This window comes from Condylura cristata, unplaced genomic scaffold (genome assembly GCF_000260355.1).
Source record: "Condylura cristata isolate star-nosed mole 26May11 unplaced genomic scaffold, ConCri1.0 scaffold00020, whole genome shotgun sequence".
Taxonomy (NCBI): Eukaryota; Metazoa; Chordata; class Mammalia; order Eulipotyphla; family Talpidae; genus Condylura; species Condylura cristata.
Genome location: NW_004567121.1, coordinates 17123751 through 17145150, shown reverse-complemented (window position 1 = coordinate 17145150; position 21400 = coordinate 17123751). Strand labels below are relative to the sequence as shown.

General features: G+C 39.9%; 1 protein-coding gene across 2 annotated transcripts in view; it reads right to left on the bottom strand.

The window, feature by feature from the left end:
- Positions 1-532: 532 nt before the first annotated feature.
- The window catches only part of KCNG3 (potassium channel, voltage gated modifier subfamily G, member 3), a 35023-nt gene continuing 14155 nt past the window's right edge, over positions 533-21400 (bottom strand). For both annotated transcript variants that reach the window (XM_004686251.2, XM_004686252.2), the window contains exon 2: positions 533-3091. In XM_004686251.2, coding sequence (XP_004686308.1) covers positions 2446-3091 — 646 coding nt within the window. In that variant the 3' untranslated portion in view covers positions 533-2445. The remainder of the gene's footprint in view (positions 3092-21400) is intronic.

The window sequence follows — 21400 nt, the reverse complement described above, 5'->3', positions numbered from 1 at the left end:
TCTTTAGTTCTAATTTCCTAGGACCCTATGAAATAGTCACATCATGTCTGATCGGATTAGGTATGTTGAATACCTAGGTGCATGGTTGCTCAGAGGGCTCAGGAAATACCTTGCGAAGCCTGCGTGTTATATTTGGAGTTATGCAAGTTTAATAGTGAAACAGAGATAGGAGTTTTGGGGGGTTAACTTTTTATTTCTACAGAAAAAGGAATATATTAAGCCTAGAAAATATTAAGCCTAGAAAATATTAAGCCTATGTCTGGCATTGCCAACAAGAAATTTGTTACTTAAGGGCAATCTTAAAGTCTGTGTGTGTTCACAAATGGCTATACATGTGTGTATATATAGGTATATGCTTATACATGTGTTTATGTGTATATACACACACACTCACACATAAGGTTATATGTGTATGTATGTTGGTGTGTGTGTGTTTCTCCTTGCCTCTTCACTAAGTTGTATCCAAGTCTTTCATAGATTCTGTGGGGATATGAAGATGTGTGCAAAAGCCCTCAAGATATGATATACTTGGGGAAGTAAGACATATTCCCGTGAAGAGTTCCCAGTGCCAACAAAATTGATGGCTATATTTTTATTAGTAATATGGGAATGCTATCATCTGCATATTATTTGCATTAAGCACAGTCTTCGTTTACATAGGCAAGAGAAAAATAAATCCATACCATTTATTTCAAATATAACAAAATACAATAAATATAGAATAAGTAACAGAATTTATTTTGAGTATATAACAAGTAGCATATTAGCCTGCAGAAGCAGGAAAGATGGGTGAGATTCTGAATAGCCAAAATATCACAAACTCAGGGAAGGAAATTCAGAAAAAGGAATAGTTTTGCTTTTATTATCTCAAACAATTGCAACAGCAAAGAACAGTGGCCTCTCAAACTTTTCTCAAAACCCAGAAGTATGTTAAGAATAAGGTAGTAGGCTAGGTTTCTAGAGAACCAGATTTTAGTCCTGACTCCTTCATAATCATCTCCTCTTTTGCCCCGGCTTTCTACCTGTTCTAGTCAAGATTTGAACTAGATAATGACTAATAATCCCTTAAAGAACACTTTCGGTAGCCTTTCCTTTGACAGGTATACCCAGGCCCTATGACCTCTCCACTCCAACTAAGTTACAATGTACAGTATTAAATTATTCATGAATGTATGACTTTAATTTTCTGTGTTCATATATTGACTTCTTTATAGCAACTGGTTAACAAAGCAAAACCTAATTCACACAGCTAAAATGCTGCACTAAATAATCATCAGTTTTACATTATCTAGTCCTAATAATCTAGCCAGATTAAAGTGGCATATTATTCAATATTGTTACAAGTATTAGTGTAGGTATAATTCATAATGATAATGATCAGATCAAATCATTATGTATTCATTGCTTTTAGCTAGCGTAACATTGTCTTAGCTATACAGCAACTAAGAGTACGGAAATATTCCCTTTTTATTTTAATGGTAATCAAGGCTTTAATATCAAAAGGCTACAAGAACATCCTTTCAACTGGTAAGTGTTAAACCCATTGTTTCTGGGGGTAAAAATAGGAGTAGAAGATGATCAACATGAATTATAATATCAAACTATGTCTATTATCATCTTTACATTGGAAATCTTGATTGGACATCTGAATGTTGGGACAATTATTACCTAGTAACAATAATGAACTCAAAGAAAATGAACACCAAGAAAATGCAAAGAAGTGATACAAGTTCTCTCCATTCTGAAATACACATTTAAGTCATTTCAATAGAGATATGAAAGAAATCCAAAATGGAAAGGAAGAACAAACTCAAGCTTCATGAAGCTGTGTGATAAGGTGAATAGGGTCAAAAGTAAATTAGAGAACTGAGAAATAGGCTGCAAAAGTTTTTCAAGTACTAGTCCTGTGTGTCTCTAGCTCCATTACACAGTTTAAAATTTCGCCAAGTTTTTAAGTATTTGTTAAACAGTTCCTGCATGTGACATATGTTTCTAGGATACTTCTGACATTGATATGCAAGATTATAAAACATTTAGAGATGAAAATGTTACTCTCTGACAAAAAAAACACCGTAACTTCCAAGCTTCTTCTGAATTCATCAGATGAAACAACATTTGGAAAATAGACGCTTTCAGTTTTAAAATGTTCAAATAATATACTTTAAAACAAACAAAAAAAAGTGTGATGGATCGAGGCAAGGAGGAGACAAGTCTAAATAAAATAAGACCTAAAATTTCCTCTGTCATTACTTTTCCTCTGCAGTCTCAATCCTATTTACTCCATAATAAGTAAATTGTTTTATCCCTTCAGCTGGGAAGGATAATTTTTACTCTACCGAGATGATGACAGTACCTCTGCATTGCTCACCAAGCAGGAAATGCATGAATATGAAGTAGCATCAACTCTTTCCACCAGAGTGTATGCAAGAATTGATTTGCATTGCATTAATTTAGGAACTCAGTGGAGAGGCTCCTACTATATCTGGCTGATCTAAACTTGAGCTCATGATAACACTGCACAAAGCTATGGTAGATAAAAGTGATAGGTAATGCCAACAGAACAATTCCACTGACAACACAAACTCCTCCAAGAATTCTTCCAGGCACTGTGATCGGATACATATCTCCATAGCCGACTGTAGTCATAGAGATAATCACCCACCAGCAGGCAGCAGGGATGCTGGCGAAGTCCTTGTTGGATGTTTCCAGGTCCAACCCATGTTCAAGAAGCTGAGAAAGTGCACTAAAGATTGCCATGGCAACGCAAATGAAGACAAGTAACATAACCATCTCTCGGTAACATCGTTTGAGAGTCAAACCAAGAGTCTGAAGACCAATGAAGTGGCGGGCCAGCTTAATCACCCAAAAAATCCTCATCATTCTGAGCACCCTCAAGGTGACTCCAGCCCTCTGGAGCTGAGAGTTCTCACCTGTAAACACTGTCATTAACACAGAGATGTAATAAGGCGTGATTGCCAGTAAGTCAATGATGTTCAGGGGTCTCTTGACAAACTCACACTTGTTTTTGGAGACAATGAACCTCACGATGCACTCTGCAGTGAACCAACCTATGCAGATAGCTTCAATTATCCTGTCAAGAGAACAAAAGAAGAATTGATCATTTTATTTTTAAGCATTTGAATAGCTCTTAGATTTCTTCAGATAGTACTACACTGACATACAGATTCAGTCATTTTTACAGAAAACATAAAGAACAGACAGTATTTCCATACCAACATCATCAGACCCAACCAGGACACCACAGAACCACAAAGATTACAGTTCAAATGGATTTTCAATTTAATAAAATTTTTATTTATGCATGCCAAGGAATACCATGAACTTTTTCCTGTTTTTGCTTGTCACTAATACTTAAAAAAGAAACCTGTCTCTTACTGGGTGGGTTGAAAGGAGCTTCTACTCAGGTGGCATGATATGCATTGTCACTTATTCCATGAGGACAGAGGCCCTCAACTGTGATATCCATTAAGAGGTGCATCAGGACTGTTTTCCTACAGACTGTGGACAAACCCAAGTGTTCAAGGATTAGATCCTGGTAAAAATCTAAGCATGAACTCAAAATCCTTCCCTAAAATGCTACTCTGTCTTTTTGGAGGTTTGTGTGGGAGACTCTGAATCCGAGCCAGCTGCCTGGGCTTTGCAGAACTCCAGGTCACAAGTTCCCTTATCACAAGTGTCACAGTAGAAGGAAGACTGGGGACACACTGCACTGAAGCAGAACCATCACTAGAATTGTCCCAAAGACCCAGCTATTTCCATAGCTATTTTTATGCAACATAAATTTTTAAAATAGAAGGCTACATTTTACCTAAAGCAGTATTTAGGAACCTTTCCACATCACGGCACACACTGAAAATAATAATATTTACATAGCATGCTGGCATCAAGGGACGCTATTCTTGAAGTGGAACCAAAAGCCCAGGCACTTGGCTATCCTGGCCCTCATCCAGCACTCCCAGAGGTGCGGAAATTACAGCTCTGTTCACTGATTTGGAGCGGCAATTCTGGGGTGACTTTTAATTAATTTACATTTAAAAATTTTAAAGTTATCACTATTGCATCACTCATTTTTCTCAATATAATTCTTTCTCACTACTGATCAAATCCAAGTATCAGAAGTGGAAATGAGAATGGAGAGAGAAGAAACTGGAGTAGGTGGGATGCTAAGGCCCGTGGGACAACATTTTGAAAGGAATTAGTCATAATACATTCCTTAGAATACAAACCACACTGAGTGTGATCCAGCAAAGTGAATAAAATCAACCGCATGCCTCTACAATAGCATTTGCAAGGCCATGAAGATTGATGTTATTTTCTAAACAGGTGGTACGTCCATATGGCTCAAACTTACAGAGTTGAACAAAGAGAGCACACATGGAAGAGCTCCCTTTCACCCCACTCCCAGCCACTCAGTTCTCAGCTCTACTAGTACCAGTTCCTCGGGACACGCGTTTGAAGGGCAACAGTGAACAATGTCAAAAACCAAACTCTGCATGCTGAAGCAAACAAAAAGGTGAGTTTATTGCCAGGATTCCAGCCTACAATTCTGGAAACATATGAGCACAGGAACAGTTTGGAGTCGCTCAGAGACCACGAGCTTTTTGTGGGGTAAATATAGAAGCTACTTGGTTTTTTCGGCTGACTGGTTACCTTGTGTTTTTATTACGTGGAACAAGGTAGCTGAGACAGGGGAACAAGGAAATCCAGATATGGTGTGAATAGACTTGGCATTTGGGGACGGGCTGCCATCCTCTGCTGATCTCTGAGAGCTGTAAATAATGGTAGGTGAGACTAGGGTTGTGTTCCTTGATGAGTCTGCCCTGACCATCTCCATTCTGTCTGATAGAAGTGAATCCATTCAGTTTGGGTTCTCATGACTCACCACCAAGAAACGGGGCACCGAAATATATCTGTTTCTGTGACTGTTGTCAAAAATCACCACAAACTCAGTGGCTCAAGGTAACAGAAACTTATTTGCTGTAGTTCCCAAGGTCAGAAGGTCATCTGGCCACAGTCAGGTGTTAGGAAAGTCCCACTCCCTTCAAATGCTCTCAGGGCAATCCCTCCTTGCCTCTTTCAGTTTCTGGTCATTGTTGGCATTCCTTGATTTGAAACTACATCGTTCCAGTTCCTGTGTGCCTTTGGAGTCCACTGCCTTCTCTTGTCAAAGTCAAATCTCCCTCTGCTTCCTTTGTTAAGTCTACATATGATAGCATTTAGGAGTCCCAAATTAATTCAGAATGCCCTGCCCTATCACAGGCTCCTTAATTTTATAGCATCTACAAAATCCCTTTGCAACATAAGGCAACATCCACTGCTTCCAACCTCCGTGGGCAGAGGGGAGTATTTTTCAGTGTATCATACAAGTAACCAGGAGGACAGAGCCCACTGATTAGATCACAGTTGCCCCCATGATTTCTCCTCTCTATTATCTGCTGCTCTGCTCATGGACCCATTGCTCAGTGTTGGCAACAGCTTACCTGTTCCCACCAGGTGAGCAATGAAAGCTGCTGCCATGACAGCCTCTGTGGAAGCTAAGAAAGCTGGGACGGTAATGAACCTTGGCAGCTCAAGAGAGTAAGAAGCTGCACTTTTTTGAACATGGAGTGTTAACAAACTTAATGCCATACACCCCTTCTTCCTGGGAATGCTCATCAACATTCCATATGTTCTCCCCCATTTCCAGGACCTTTGCAGTTAGGCAGAATCATGAGACCAGTGGAGATAAATAAGCTGTGAGCACGATGACTATCTCATCTGGGCAGAGTGGGTTCAAGTTCTCCTCGCTGTCATGGCGGCCTGGAAGACACAGAGTCCTAATGGCTGTGAGATAGTGGCACCTCCTGCAGCCCAAGTCCCTAAGTACCTGTGCAGGGAAAGCAAAGACATCCCCGACCCTGACTCCTAGTGGATGGGATTGTTGTGATGAGCTGCTGAATCTCTCACCAACCCCCACCCCCACTGCACCTTTGGCTTATAGCCCAAGTTCTTGTATGTATAAATAAATAATAATAAATCTTTAAAAAAAGAGAGAGAAAGAAAAAACATTTTAATTGTGCCAAAGACATCAAAACATTTTTCTTTCTGATTATTTTCACAAAAGCCAAAGTTTTTCACATGAAAAAAGAGGCTCAAAGGGTTTCACAGGCAGAATGGTCTGCAGTAAAGCCCCCCAGGGCTCTTCGGGCCTTCCCCAAGTCAGATGGGTGTATGCAGAGTTCCACACTAAAGAGATGAATCAGTCAGAAACCCCAGGCATCCTCTTTTACCTAGGATTATGCCAAGGCAGTCTTCAACAACAAACACCTCCCAGCCTGCCAGAACTCTCCATGTTGCCAAATGGCACTCTTGCCAGTGCCATCAGCAGCTGCTGGGAAGCCGGGTACCGTTGCACTGAGCAGCAACAGAAGACAGCAGGGTACACCCGCAGGCTGCTCATCACAACAAATAGGGAGAAGAAAAGAAAGAAGATACTGGAGACACCATCCTTCAGTTCCACTCTGGGTTTTTTGAAACACTGACATGATAGAATTTAAACATGAGTTCATGTTATAAAAAATAGTTATCACTTATTAAAGTCTTTTCAGCTGGGCACTGTGCTAGCTAAGAATTTGATAGACCTCATCTCATTTAATCCTTTTTTTAAAAAGTTATTTATTTATATATACAAGAACTAGAGTATAGGCCAGAGGTACAGGGGGTGAGAGAATTCAGAGACAGAGTGGGCAGCAGAACAAGCAGATGCACTGAAATACACTGCTGAGGGGAGCAGCAGGCAAGACAGGAGAGGTCTGCTGCGCCATGTGGGTCACCTTTAGGGCCAGGGATCAAACTCGTACTGCAGTGACTGACAGCTTCATAGTGCTGTGCTTTAACCTGTTGCACCACCAGAAAGGGCCCACACTTAATCTTTTTCAAGAACTCTAGGAAAGGTGTATTTCCCCCAATCGGTCCATTTTACAACAACAAAGTACAGACTGTAGAAGTCAAACATCTTTTCCAGAGTTGACACCACTAGGAAATTACAAGGACACAGGTAATGAAATCTGGATCTATTTGGTTTTGAGATTTATGAAATGTTTGAAATGATAATAATTTCTATGAGAACGTTCATTGTTAATATTAAGCAACACATGTCAGTCTCTTGGTCTCCATGGTTTATGTGTTAGAGCAGTATTTTCAGACTGCCAGATCTTAAAACACTAGTGGATAAAAACTGACATTTTCGGGGGGCCCTTCCTGGTGGTGCAACAGTTTAAAGCACAGCACCGTGAAGCAGTCAACAGCCACTGCAGCACAAGTTTGATTCCCGGCCAGGGAAGTGACCCACATGGTGTGGCAGACCTCTCCTGACTCACCTGCTGCTCCCTACCAGTGTATTCAGTCAGTCTGCCTGTTCTGTACCTCACTCTGTCTCTGGTGAATCCTCTCACCCCATCCCATGCACCACTGGCCTGTAACCGAATTCTTATATACATAAATACATAAGCCTTTTTTTTTTTTTAAAGATTTATTTATTTATGCAAACATAAACTGGGTTACAAGCTAGAGGTGTGGGGGGTGAGAGGATTCACCAGAGACAGAGTGGGGAGCAGAACAGGCAGAACAGACGAAGTACACCGCTAAGCGGAGCAAAAGGTGAGACAGGAGAGGTCTTCTGCGCCAATACATAAGCCTTTTTAAAAAACTGATATTTCCCCCCCAGAAATTGAACACCAAATATCAGAATGCATCAAAGTGTAGCTTCTTGAAACTTTTGTTTTGGTTACATACAATTTGTACTGTTATGAGGATTAAGTACATACAATTTTGTGCTAAGGTACCAAATAAGTTGTATTCCTTTCTATTGTGCTGGAGGACTGTAAATGCTGACAAAAAAATTAGTTTTCATTTTCCATCAAACTTACATTTGTTTATAACAATTTCTTGACTTAACTAAATACATTGCTAAAAAATCAGTTTTTTTTAGAAGATTTATTTTATTTATTTATCTATGCATACATGAGCTGGGGTGTAAGCCAGAGATGCCGTGGGTAAGAGGATTCACCAGAGACAGAGTGGGGTGCAGAACAGACAGGTGCACTGAAATACACTGCTGAGGGGAGCAGCAGGAGAGACAGGAGAGATCTGCTGTGCCATGTGGGTTGACTCCCTGGCTGGGGATCGAACTCGTGTTGCAGTGGCTGCAGACAGCTTCACAGTGTTGAGATTTAACCCTTTTGCCACCAGGGAAGCCCCCCAAAATTAGTTTTTTTAGTTAATTAATCTCACTGATCCTTTCTGGTAGAGGGAACTTCTGGGAATGACTCAGTGGTTTACAACAGACCCCAAATTAAAGCATATGTTTTTATTGCTAAACAATGCTACCTCTGTGCCTTCCTACCCCTCATAAAAAGTTATATAAGGCACATGAGGCCATTAACTGTGCAGTGTGACATTAAGCTCAGTCTCCTACTGAGTGTTATTGTCTCATCTCACTACCTGCCCTCCAACATTTTATTATGAAAAAATTCAAACATGGAGCAGATTTATTAGTATTTTAAATAAGCTTCCTTGTCACCTATTTGCCCTTCTATGAATACATCTTTTCTTGGATGCATTTCAAAGTAAATTACAGACATCAGAGCATTCCCTCTATGCACTTCAGAGTATGTACCATTGACTCGACTTCAATATTTCATTTTTACCTTCTACTTGCAATGGAAAGCACACACCTTACATATACACTCACTGAGTTGTGAGAAATGCATAACCTCTATAACCCAATCTCCTATCAAGATATAAGCATTCACATCAGCCCAGAGATTTCCCTGTCTTATCTTTGTATTTCCTCTCCTCACTTCCGAAACCTATGAGGCACTCAGCAAGTGCTCAATAGATATTTGTCCACTATAGTGTAAGTGATTCTGATAGAATTTAAAGGCCCAGAATAGCCACGCCACAGACATAAAGAGCTTAAACGTCTAAGGATTAACTAAAGTCTAATCAAAGATGATGCTGAACTCACTTTGGACTCTTACCTTATAAGAATTAAGTCAAAAGGGATTAAAGGCCTAAATGCAAGACCTGAAAGTATAAAACTCCTAGAAGAAAACATAAGGGAAGAGCTTCATTTATATGGATTGGGCAATGATTTTCTTGGATATAATACCGAAAGCACAGGTGATAAAAGCAACCATAGATAAATGAGACACCCTAAAACTTTAAAATTTTGTTCACCAAAAGAGTAAAAAGGTAACCTAAAGAATAGAATAAATTTTTTGCAAGTCATATATCTGATAAGAGGTTAATATCCACAATATATAAAGAACTCCTACAACTCAACAAGAAAAAGCAAATAGTCCAACTTAAAAAATGAGCAAACAACATAAGCAGATATCTCTCCAAAGATGACACATAAATGGCCAACAAGCATACAAAAAGATGATCAATATTACTAATCATTTGATAAATGCAAATCAAATCACAATGAAATAGCACCTTCATCCATAAGGAGAGCAACTAATAAAAGCCCCAAAACCTAAAACAGAAAAGAACAAGCACTGGCAATGAAGAAGTAAAACTGAAACCTCTGTGCAATATTGGTGGGACTATAAAATAGTGCAGCTACCATGAAAAACAGAATGGAGGTTCCTAAAAAAATTAAAATTAGAACTGCCATCTGATCCAGCAGTACTACTTTTGCATACGTATAACTGAAAAAATGAAAGCAGGTCTTTGAAGAGATAAATGCAAACCTGTGTTCATAGCAGCACCAGTCACAATAGCCAAAAGGTAGAAAGGCATCCAAGTGTCCATGGTGAGATGAACAGATAAACAAAACATGGTCTATACATGCAAAAGAGTCAGTCATGCAAACAGAGGAAATCCTAACATAAGCTACAAAATAGACAAACCTTGAGAACATTATGCTAAGTGAAATAAGCCAAGCACAGAATGACAATCCTGTATGATCCTACTGACATGAGACCTCTAAAATAGTCAAATTCATAGAAACAAAAGTAGAATTGTGGTTACCAGAAACTGGGAGAAGAGGAAAAGGAGGAGCTATTTAATAGTAGAAAGTTTCAGATTTGGGGCCCTCCCTTATGGCACAAGGGGAGTTAAAGTGCAGCACTAAAGCTAGCTGCAGCCGCTTCAGTACAAGTTCAATTCCTGGCCAGGGAGCTGACCTTCATGATGCAGCAGACCTCGCCTGAATCACCTGCTGCTCCCTTCAGCAGTGTAATTCATTGATCTGCTTGTTCTGCTCCCCACTCTGTCTCTGGTGAAGCCTCTCACTCCCCACACCTCTGGCCTGTACCCCAGTTCTATATGCATACATTTTAAAATCTTAAAACAAACAAACAAAAAAACCCCAGAAAGGTTCAGATTCATAGAATGAAAAACTTCTGGTGATCTGCGTCATTATAATGTGAATATGTTTAGTACCACTGAACTATATACACTTAAAAATGGTTGAGATGGTAACCACACACACACACACACACACAAAAAAAGGCTGTAGAGTTGAATCCATGTTCTCAGAGAGATGGAAGTCTTAGAAACCCCTTGACTTCAGGCTCAAGGAGGAAAAACGGGGCTGACCCTGCCACTAATTAATTTATTGATTTATAGTCTGCCTTTCTTCACAGAAAACTAAGATGATTGTTTTTGTCATTTGTACCAGAGAAGAACCTGATCAAAATGCAGTATTACAGCAATAATTAGAAAATTAAAAATATAAAAACAACCAAGACTATTTTTACTCGATAGCTATCTTGAAAAAGCTAAATGTACAACAGAACAGAAAACCATCTGAAAGCGCTATTATATACACATGTTATATATAATACACATAACATATGCATATATTTAAACATATAATTATAATCAAAGTATATTAAAAGCAAGCACAACATCACACCATTTAAGAATATAACATAAAAAACTGTATAAATTTAAGCCCAAATCACTGTTTCTATTTCAATTATCTCCTGCAAAGAGAAGAGTGAAGTCTCTATCCTTTTCCCCTTTCAGAATTTTGCCTTATTCCCATGTACTGTTGGCCTCTGCATAAAACTGGTAAAATTTAAAAAAGCAATTGGCAAGATCTATTCCACACCCATCCACAGTAGGAATATATCCTACAAATAGACCCCCAAGTTTACACAAGAGCATATACAACAATAATCGCTGTTTATATTACCCAAGTATTAAAAAATGCATAAATACCTATCCATAGGAGACTGATTATATAAGTGTATTTCATGAGGTTATTAGGTGGATGCATATGGAATTAATGTCAGCAATTTTACAACTCTACCTTTTACTATGTAGCAGTGAAAAAGAATAAGGAGTGTTATTGTGCCTTGATGTGAAACATTCTGCAAGACCTTCTAGTGCAGAACAGTAAATGATGTGCTGTAAGTGTGTGTGAGAGGGTTTGTGTTGTGCAAGAAACAAGTGCATGCTGCAAACCCTTAAGAAATTGCTAACACCAGTGGCCCCTCTAGGGAGGGAGACCAGGAGCCTGACTCAGGATGGAGTCACACTTCTTACTTTACTCCCTTTGTACTGCTGAGTGCTTTACCATGTGCACATATTATGTTTGCAATTTAAAAAAAAAAAACTTTTAAGAAAAGTACAAAGCATGTTCCACAAGAAGAGCAATCACCATGATGATGGAGTTGCCATCAGTTTGAATTAACTGACACAACCCCAGGAGTGCACGAAAGAGAAAGTGACGCTCCAAGCTTTCATATTTCAACATAGAGGCATTTCCAATCACATTTCTACTAGACACACACAATAACCTGGTACAATAAAAACCTGGTAAAATAAAAGCGGCACAACGTCCACTACATTACCTGGAGCCTCTTTCATCACAGCAAAAGCTATAAGTGGGGGTGGGGAACAAGATTTTTAACTTGATCTTTTCTTATGTTCTCTAATTACTTCTGTACCTTACAGGAAAAAATCTATACCATTCATATCTTTTCATCTTCTAATCAAAATCAATGAGTAGAAATAAAAGCATACACTGAGTACTGATTCAAGCATTGAGCATCTTTCTGTAAATGTATGTGTTCATTCATTTAATTCTCACAACTGAATGCCACAGTTTTTTATTATCTTTCCACCTATACACGAGGAAATTGACGCAAAGACAAGTCAAGCTTCTGCCACACAACTAACAAATAGTAGATTAACAATACAATTCATTGTCTATGTAACACAGCGAATTCTGGTCGGGAGCTGTGCATTCCTAATAAATGTAGTAAGTGCTTGTTAATTGCCTCACTTGGAATTGTTTCGTTTACTCAGCATTTTAAGATATGTGGAAAGATACGTTTTAGGATGTTTGGGAGATGAACAGGATCCGATGAAGAGAAAGATGAATAGAGAGTATACTCTTCACTACTGGGGACTAGCTGAGGATTGGGTCCCCCTCGGAGTTTTTAAGTGTGTGCTACTATTTTGCTGGATCGCCTCTCACTCTAGCCCCTCCATTCAGCTGCCCTTGCTTTTTTCACTTCCCTCTTCGCAGACCAGAACATCAGCTCTCTCCATCGCCTGGTTAAACTGGGGATCTGCCTCCTAACCACAGTTTCTCCTGTTGTTCCTCTGTCCACTGTTGTGACAGGGACAACACATCAACATGTTCTCTTTATAGATAAAAAGGGTTCTTCTTCTGCAAAGAAGAACCAAGTCCTTAACCATAAATCCCCATCAAAGATCAGAGTGTGTGTCTGTAAAAGCTCACAGGCAATTACTACAAATAATTTGTTCCTTCTGACTCCTGTTGGCAAAATCAGTCCCATTTCAACCCAAATACGTGAATGAGTGCATTTTGGTAAGGACAGATCTGTAGGTAGTATATGATGAAATATATTTTGAGCTGATAGAGTATATGTCTTGCTAGAAATTTTGCCTTGCTAGTATCATTTGGTAGAGATGGATTCCAAAACTTAAGAAAGAAATGATTATGATTCTTTGTTAACATGGCAATTTGGCTTTTGGGGGAACTTTTGAGACAGAGTATTGAGACCATTCCACATACAAAGGAGACAGGAATGGTGTTATGAACACCCCCACCCTAGTACCCAGCACTGCCCGTCGTCAGTCCAAAGTCAATCCCTCCACTTCCACACCCACACACATTTCCCTGAAATAAATTTTGAAATAAATCCCAGATGTGGTTACGCAGTCCAGAGCCTTGGCTCATGCTTCCTGCCTGAAGGGTCAACTAAGTGCTCATCACAAAGGAGGCAGGAAATGTACCCAGTTTAGTATGAGTCTCTTGAGACAGGTGAGTGCTCACCAAGGTGATGCAAGAAATTATGGGATGGCAACCTATTAACATGGGCAAAAGGGACCCAGCAGAGACCTGGCAACACAGGTGGATTCATTCTTTCAATAATCATTTCTTGACCGCACGGTGTTGGGTCTGTGAGCTGAGAGGAGGCTGAGTGCACCAGGTAGGAGTTTATGGCATGGTTGGAGGGAACAATTGGGAGGTAAAGACATGGGTAAGTGAAATGGGAGGCCCAAATTGGTGAAAGGTGATAGGAACAAATGAAATGAAATGATGGGGGACAGAGGGCAGAAGTCTTCAGTAAGAGCCTGCCACCAGCTGGCTGTGAGTAACTCAGTCTTGGCGACTCAGCTCCAAAAGCCAGACAGCACCCAGAAAAAGGCCAGGTCCCAGACCCCTCGGGGAGAGGTGAGGATGCAGGGGGCAGACAGAGCCCCCAAAGACATCCCTAAACTGAAAGGCAAGTGCAGAAGTGAAAAACCACCCAGAAAAATCTGGTAAGAAATCATCACTCTGAAACATCCTTTCCACTTGGGTAGGGAGGAGTTTGTGGGGAGGATGGGTTCCCTCCCTGCCTACCCCTCCTTGTTCTCTTTTTATTATTATTTTTTAAATTTTTATTTATTTATTTTTTTTAAGATTTATTTATTTATACATGCAGAAATGGCGTACAGGCCAGAGATGCAGGGGTGGTGAGAAACAGATTGGGGAGCAGAACTAAGTACACTGCTGAGGGGAGCAGTGGGCAGGCCAGGAGAGGTCTGCCACACCATGTGGATCACCTCGGGGCAGGCAGGGAACGAACTCATGCGGAATGGCTTTAGCTTCTTAGTGCTGTGCTTTAACCCGCTGCGCCACCAGGGAGGGCCCTCCTTGTTCTCTTTTTTTTAAAAAAAAACAGATTATAAAAGACATGATTCACATTTCTAGAGCTAAATTATGTTAACATCACCAACACCATGCTTCGCTGTTTGTGGTCATTATCCTCTACCTGGAGTTGGCTCAAGTGTGAGCCAGGCCATTCACATGCCTGTGTACCTCACCTGAGGCTCTCAGAGGCAGGGGTATCAGGCCAGCTTGTCTTTACCAGATGCCATGGTGTGAATGTGCTTTTAGAAGACTACCATGTTGTAGGTGGATATACATGTATATGTGCAGAGACCCAAAATCTGAGGCAGATTCTCAAATAAAACACGTCCCAGGTGACAGCAACAGAAATGCAGATCCATCAGCATTGGCCCTCCTAGGCCACCTGCCTTCTCTACTTCAAGTATGCCCCCTTTGTCCAGCAGTCGCTCCGAGACCTTACCTACACCCCCAAGAGACAAAAATTCATCTAAATAGTGCACAAGAAAATCAGTTTTGTTCTGAAGAGTTAATTTGTTCCCAGTCTCTGTGTAGCTGTGGGGCATTTGTACTTCCTCTTCATTTAGTGGGTTGTGTCATTTAGTGGGTTGTTCGTTAGTGGAAGAATTAGGAAACAAGAAGGGCTATAAGAGAACATCCACCTCTTCAGAAAAGATCATCTTACACAACAGATACCCACTCTTTTCTTCAACAGTATTTTATCACTTTGATGTAACGTTAATCTACAAAGGCACTTAGAAGATGAACTTTGAAAGAATGGAGATTCTAAACTGAGGTATTTTATACTATTACTAACCAACTGTAAGTAATCTGTCCAGAGCTCAACTTGAAGTGTTTTTTGCTTAATCACTGTTTACTGTGTACCTGGTACTCATGGTAAACACTGGGACATAAAAGGTACTACTTAATGCACAAGTTTCCAACACACACACATTAAAACAAAAGACTTAATCAAGTATGGAGATATTTTAAAGCCTCCAGATGTAAATCCTTATTCAAACAGCAAACCTGGGGCCTTACTGGTGGCACAAGGGTTAAAATCTCAGTGCTATCATGCTATCGCCTCAGGAGTTCCTTCCCCAGCCAGGGAGCTGACCCACATGACGCAGCAGACCTCTCCAGTCTCACCCACTGCTCCCCTCAGCAGTGTATTTCAGTAGATCTGCCTTTTTTGCCCCCCACTCTGTTTCTGGTGAATCTTCTCACTCCTTGCACCCTAGATGGAATTTTGATATGTCAGAATATATGATAGTCAATGATTTTTAAATGCCCTGCACTGTTTTCATTAAAGCAAGTTTTGTGAGACTTGGAACAACTGATGGAGAGTTGGGACACTGTTAAACATTTGAATAAAGTAAAATGAGTGCCCTCACATCATAAATGATTTTAGGTAGATTAGGGATCAAAGTTGAAGGTAAAAAAACAAGATTTTATAAATATATTTTTTAAATTCTAAGAAAAAAATTGATTTGTATAACCTTAAGGATATGGGATGTTTTCCTTAATCATCATCATCATTTTATAAAGCATTGAAGGAATATGTTGATAAATTTGAATATATTAAAATGTACAACTTCTATGCACCAAAAAAGAAAGAAAAGAAATAGAGAGAAAGAAAAAATATTAAAGTCAAAAGAAAAGGTAGTCAGGAAGAAGATATTATTCACAACACAAACACTTGACAGAAATAACTACCTAGCATATATAACCAATCATTAAGGGAAAGCAAGTAAAAGAAAAATGAACATAGGATATAAACATACAATTCACAAAGAGGAAATCCAAATGGCAAAACTCATATTAAAAGATGCTCAACTTCACTAGCATTCAGGAAAACACAAACTAAAATCACAATGAGATATTACACCCTCCCACCAGAATAGTTAAAATTAAAGAGAGAGTTGATATCTAGCATTAATGAGGATATGAAGCAACTACAACTCTCACACATGGCTGGTGGGCGTATAAAATGGTACAACCACTTTGGAAAACAGTTGTTAGTATCTTAAACATACATCTACCCTATGACCCAGCAATTCCACTCCTAGGTATTTATCCAAACAGGAAAAAAGTGAAAAGACCTGTTCACAACAGGTTTCTTTTCATTACTAAAAATAAGAAACAACCCAGAGGTCTATTAACTGATGGATGGATTAAAGAATATGTTCCATACCATACAACAGATTATTATTCAATGATGAAGAAGAACAGGGTACCGATACCTGCTACAACATAGATGAACCTTGAAAACAGTGTGTGCAGGAAAAGAGGCCGGACGCAAAAGGCTCCACATTGCATAATGGCATTTATAGAACATGTCCAGAATAGGCAGATCCAAAAGGCAGAAAAGAGATTAGTGGGTTGTCAGGAGACAGGAGGAGGGGGAAATAGGGAGTGACTGCTAAGGTAGGAGGTTTCTTTTTGGGGGTGATGAAAAGGTTCTATCTAGGACAGTAGTGATGGTTATGTAATTGAATGACTATAGTAGAAAAATCACCAAACAGTACACTTTCAAATGATGAATTTTATTATGTAAAGTATATAAATTTTTAAAAAAGGAATGGACTACTGATAAAAACAACACATGGGTAAAATATTTTAAACATTATGCTCATCAAAAGCATAAAAAGCACTGGCAGGTTTTTTTTTTTTTCTCGAGATATAAAAGAGTACATCCCATCCAACTCCAGTCATACTAAATTCTAGAATAGACAAAAAACTAATTACATTGAGAGAAATCAGAAACTGCCTAAGGGCAAGCTCAGAGAGGGTCTTTTAGGGTGAAAGAAATGTTCTAAATCCTGATTATTGGAATGGTAATCATACAGACATACACATTTGTTAAATGTCAATCAAACTATATTCTTAAAATAGGTACATTTCATTTTGTGAAAAGTATATCTCAATAAAATTGATTTTTTAAAAATGATAGATTTGCTTACAAGAGCTGGAGTGTCAGCCAGAGGTGCAGGGCATGAGAATTCACCAGCGACAGTGGCGAACAGAACAAGCGATTGACTGAAACACACTGCTGAGGGGAGCAGCAGGTGGGTCAGGAGAGGTCTGTTGCGCCATGTGGGTCAGCTTCCTGGCCGGAGTAGGGATCAAACTCATGCTGCAGGGGCTTTGGATAGCTTCATAGTGCCGCATCTTAACCCCCTCTGCCACTAGAGAGGCCCCAAAATTGACTTTAAAAGAATAAAATGTAAGGTATTTCACACCCACCAGATCCACGAAGGTTTTAAAGTCAGACAAGATGCAGAAATAGCAAGGGTCAGGCAACAAGTTTCACCACTGAGAGAAAATACACCAGTGGAACTACTATTAGCAACATCCAGGAGAGAGATAAACTTTTCAAAAGAGCAACTCCAGTCTTGGGTAGACATATTAAAGAAATTCCCTTATATGTGCACTGAGACATAACTAAAATGATTCACTGTGGCACTACAGTAATCACCAAATTTTTACCAACAGAAGAACAAATAAATCAATGTTCACTACATTACAGCTAAATTAAAAGGGCCCCTGCTATGTTAACAAGCACAAGTCTCAAAAACATAGAAGTCTCCTGAACAAAAAACGCAAGCTACAGGCACCATTAAGAAAATGTATTTTTTTCAATTAATAAAAAAGGCAACGCATCGACAACACCATTCATAAAAATGGTTTTACTTTTTTGCTATCAGTAAGAAATTTGTTTTTTAAAAATCCAAATGCTGATGCTGTTCAGAAAATGTTAACAGGTTTACTTATAATTGTTGTAAAATTGAACTGCTGAAACCTGCTTTCTGAGACATTTTGGTTTGCATTAATGCTTTATATCCCATGTTTATTAAAAATTCATATACAAATGAAAATGAAAAAACTGTCAGTTACTAATTTCTGGCCTCTATTTTGCCTCGTGGAAAAAAAATTCTAACATTCAGAACTACCAATAAAAAGAAGTGATTTTTTTTTTTTTTGGAAAATTAAATGTTTTCCATCATAATGGATTCTCAAGCTCATTCCCTAGCTGGATAACTTGGCATAACTGTTACAAGCTTGGCATGGACAGTGTGCAGGTTGGTGTCTTCAAAAAGGTTAAGCAGACAGGCCAGACGTACCTCCTGTAAAGCAGCTGTTCACAGGGCTGCACTGTGGCAGCACAAATCTGTTTGAAGTTCTGAGCAATTCCTCTAACCAGACTCTGTTGGGGAAGTTTGTGAATCAGAAGTTCAGGGAACTTCTGATAACTTCATGAAGAGCTGCAGTACTGGCCCAGTACCACTCCAGTAGAGGTGCACTCTTGTAAGTGGCTTCTGTAGCCACTCCCTTCTCTGTGCTTTGCATGGATGCATTTGCAGCCACCACCTCCAATATGGCTTGGGACCTCCTTAGATAGTTCCTTCTCTGTCCAGGGAGGTATCATGCCCTTGGTATCATGGCGGCTGCAAACATGTAAAAATGCTTTTATGTACAAGACAACCTGTATTTTGTGTGCAGAGAAATGTAATATACACAAGTACATCTTTAAAAGTATTTTTAGGGCCCTCCCTCCTGGCACAATGGGTTAAAGCACAGCACTGTGAGGCCAGCCACAGCCACTGCAGCATGAGTTGGATTCCTGGCCTGGGAGATGACCCACATGGCATGGCAGACGTCTCCTGTCCCACCCACTGTTCCCTTCAATAGTATATTTCAGTAGTTGTGTTTTTCTTTTTTTCTTTTTTCTTTTTTTTTTTTTTAAAGATTTATTTATTCATACAGAACTGGGGCACAGGCCAGAGATGCGGAGGGTGAGAGGATTCACCAGAGACAGAGTGGGGAGCAGAACAGGCAGATCGACGAAGTACACTGCTGAGGGGAGCAGTGGGCGGGTCAGGAGAGGTCTGCCACGCCATGTGGTCACCTCCGGGGCAGGCGGGGATCCAACTCATGCGGAAGTGGCTTTGACTTCTTTAGTGCTGTGCTTTAACCCGCTGCGCCACCAGGGAGGGCCTCTTTTTTTCTTTTTTTTAAAATTTATTTATTTGTGCATCTAAGAACTGGAGTACAGACCAGAGTTGTAGGGGGTGTTCTCCTCCCTACTCTGTCTCTGGTGAATCCTCTCCCCCACCTTCCTACCCCCACCTTTGGCCTGTACCTCAGTTCTTGCAAGCATAAATAAATGAATATTTTTTAAATGCACGGAATTAATATCAAAATTAGGAAAGTAGCTATTTCTGTAGGAAAGGAAGAAATTTCAGTGGGGAATGATGACCCAGTGGACTTCAACTGTATTTTTTATATTTTATTTTTTAAGTTGGGTGGTAGACACACAGGTGTTCGTTGTACTATAATCTATACTTTTTACATGCCTGAAAGAATTTATAATGGTTTTATCCATAATTTCCTCTTCCACCTTTGAAAAACATGTGTTTCTTTTATTTCACAGATTGATTTGTTCTGCTTCTTAAGTTTTTGGTAACTATGGTCATGAACACCACATTTTTTTATGAACAACACATTTTGATTGACATAAGGAATTTTACATTAAATTTTAGTACTTGCTTGCTTTTTTTTTTTAGAGAAAGGTTAACTCTCTCTTTTTTTAAAAGAGCTATCTATTTATACATGCATGCAGAACTGGGGTATAGGCCAGTGATATAGGGGCAGTGAGAGGATTCACCTGAGACAGAGCAGGGAGCAGAACAGGCTGACTGACGAGTACACTGCTGAGGGGAGCAGCAGGCAGGTCAGGAGAGGTCTGCTGTGCCATGTGGGTCACCTCCTGGGTGGGGATCGAACTTGCACTGAAGCGGCTGTGGTCAGCTTGCAGTGCTATGCCTAACCCTCTGCACCACCAGGGAGGGCCACTTCTTGCTATATTTGCAAGTCTCTAAATTAAAATGAAAGTTTTCCTGAGCATTTGTTATAATGCCTTAAAGCCCTGATACCTAAGTAAATTCACAGACTAAACTATAGGGACAATTTGTTTTACAAGTCCATTGTATGTTGTATGTTAGGTAGTAAAACTTAATTTTATCTTTGTAGGGACTGAAAAATTCTGCTCTTTCATTTACTTCTTCTTAAGTGACATATATAAAAATAACTATCAATTAAATTCAATGTGGTCCTTAATTTGGTTCTTGTGATGCAAGTCAAAATCCCCCACACATCTTATGCTGAGCAAAATAAGTCAGAAGGAGAAAGACAAATACCAGATGATCTCACTCTTATGTGGAATATAAAGAACAAAACAAAGGAACAGAAAAAACTAAACCAAAGGAAACCCCAGAAATCTGACTGTGAACTGAGGTCACGGGAGGGGGCTGTAGCGAGCAGAGGGAGAAGGCCAAGGGGGCAGTGGTGGTACATTATGGGTGCTCTGGTGGCAGGTGGAGTGAGGTATATCTGAAGCAGTGTGAACCTATAGCCCTACGTCATACAGTTACCTCATACTCTGTTCCCTCAGTAAAAACCAATACAATTTAAAAAAAACTCCCCACAGGGGAGGGAAGTGCACTGGACTGTGGTGATGGCACATGGGTGATTTGGTGATGGGAAACCCACGGGGATTGCAACTGAGATGGACAAACGCACAAAAATATGTAAAAATAAACTTAGAAATTTTTTTTAAAAAATCAAAATTGAAAAAAAAAAAACAACTCTCCACATACGATTTACATGTGCCAAATTAGAGCTGCCACAGCACAGAAAGCACTGGCATTTCAGCCCAGTAATTAGGCTCTGGAGCCAGGCTGATCCCAATTACACCTCCTAGGGCCTACAGGAGGTCACTGGGCTGCTCTCTCACCTTACTGTAACCTGACTGCCTGAGAAGCTCAGCGTGTGTCATCTAACTAAGAGAATTCATGTGTTGCTGGCACAGAGGGGGGTGCTCTCTCACAGGTAGTTCACCTACTCCTGCTCCCATCACAGGCACACTAGCAAGTAAGGACAGTGGTGTTCTTGAGGTGACACACAGACCAGCAAGGCAGCACCCAGGAGCTTCCTTTCAAGTCACAGAAAGCAAAATGTTTCTGCTTTTCTTCAAAATGTCTTACATCATATCATGCAACCCTATCATAATCATAAATTAATATACAGACTCTTAGGTGGTAAAGAGGTCTCAGCACAAGCAAACTATTGGCAGCCACTGCAACAAGAGTGTGATCCCCAGCCAGGGAGCTGACCCACATGGCGCAGCAGACCTCTCCTGACCCGCCCGCTGCTCCCCTCAGCAGTGTACTTCGT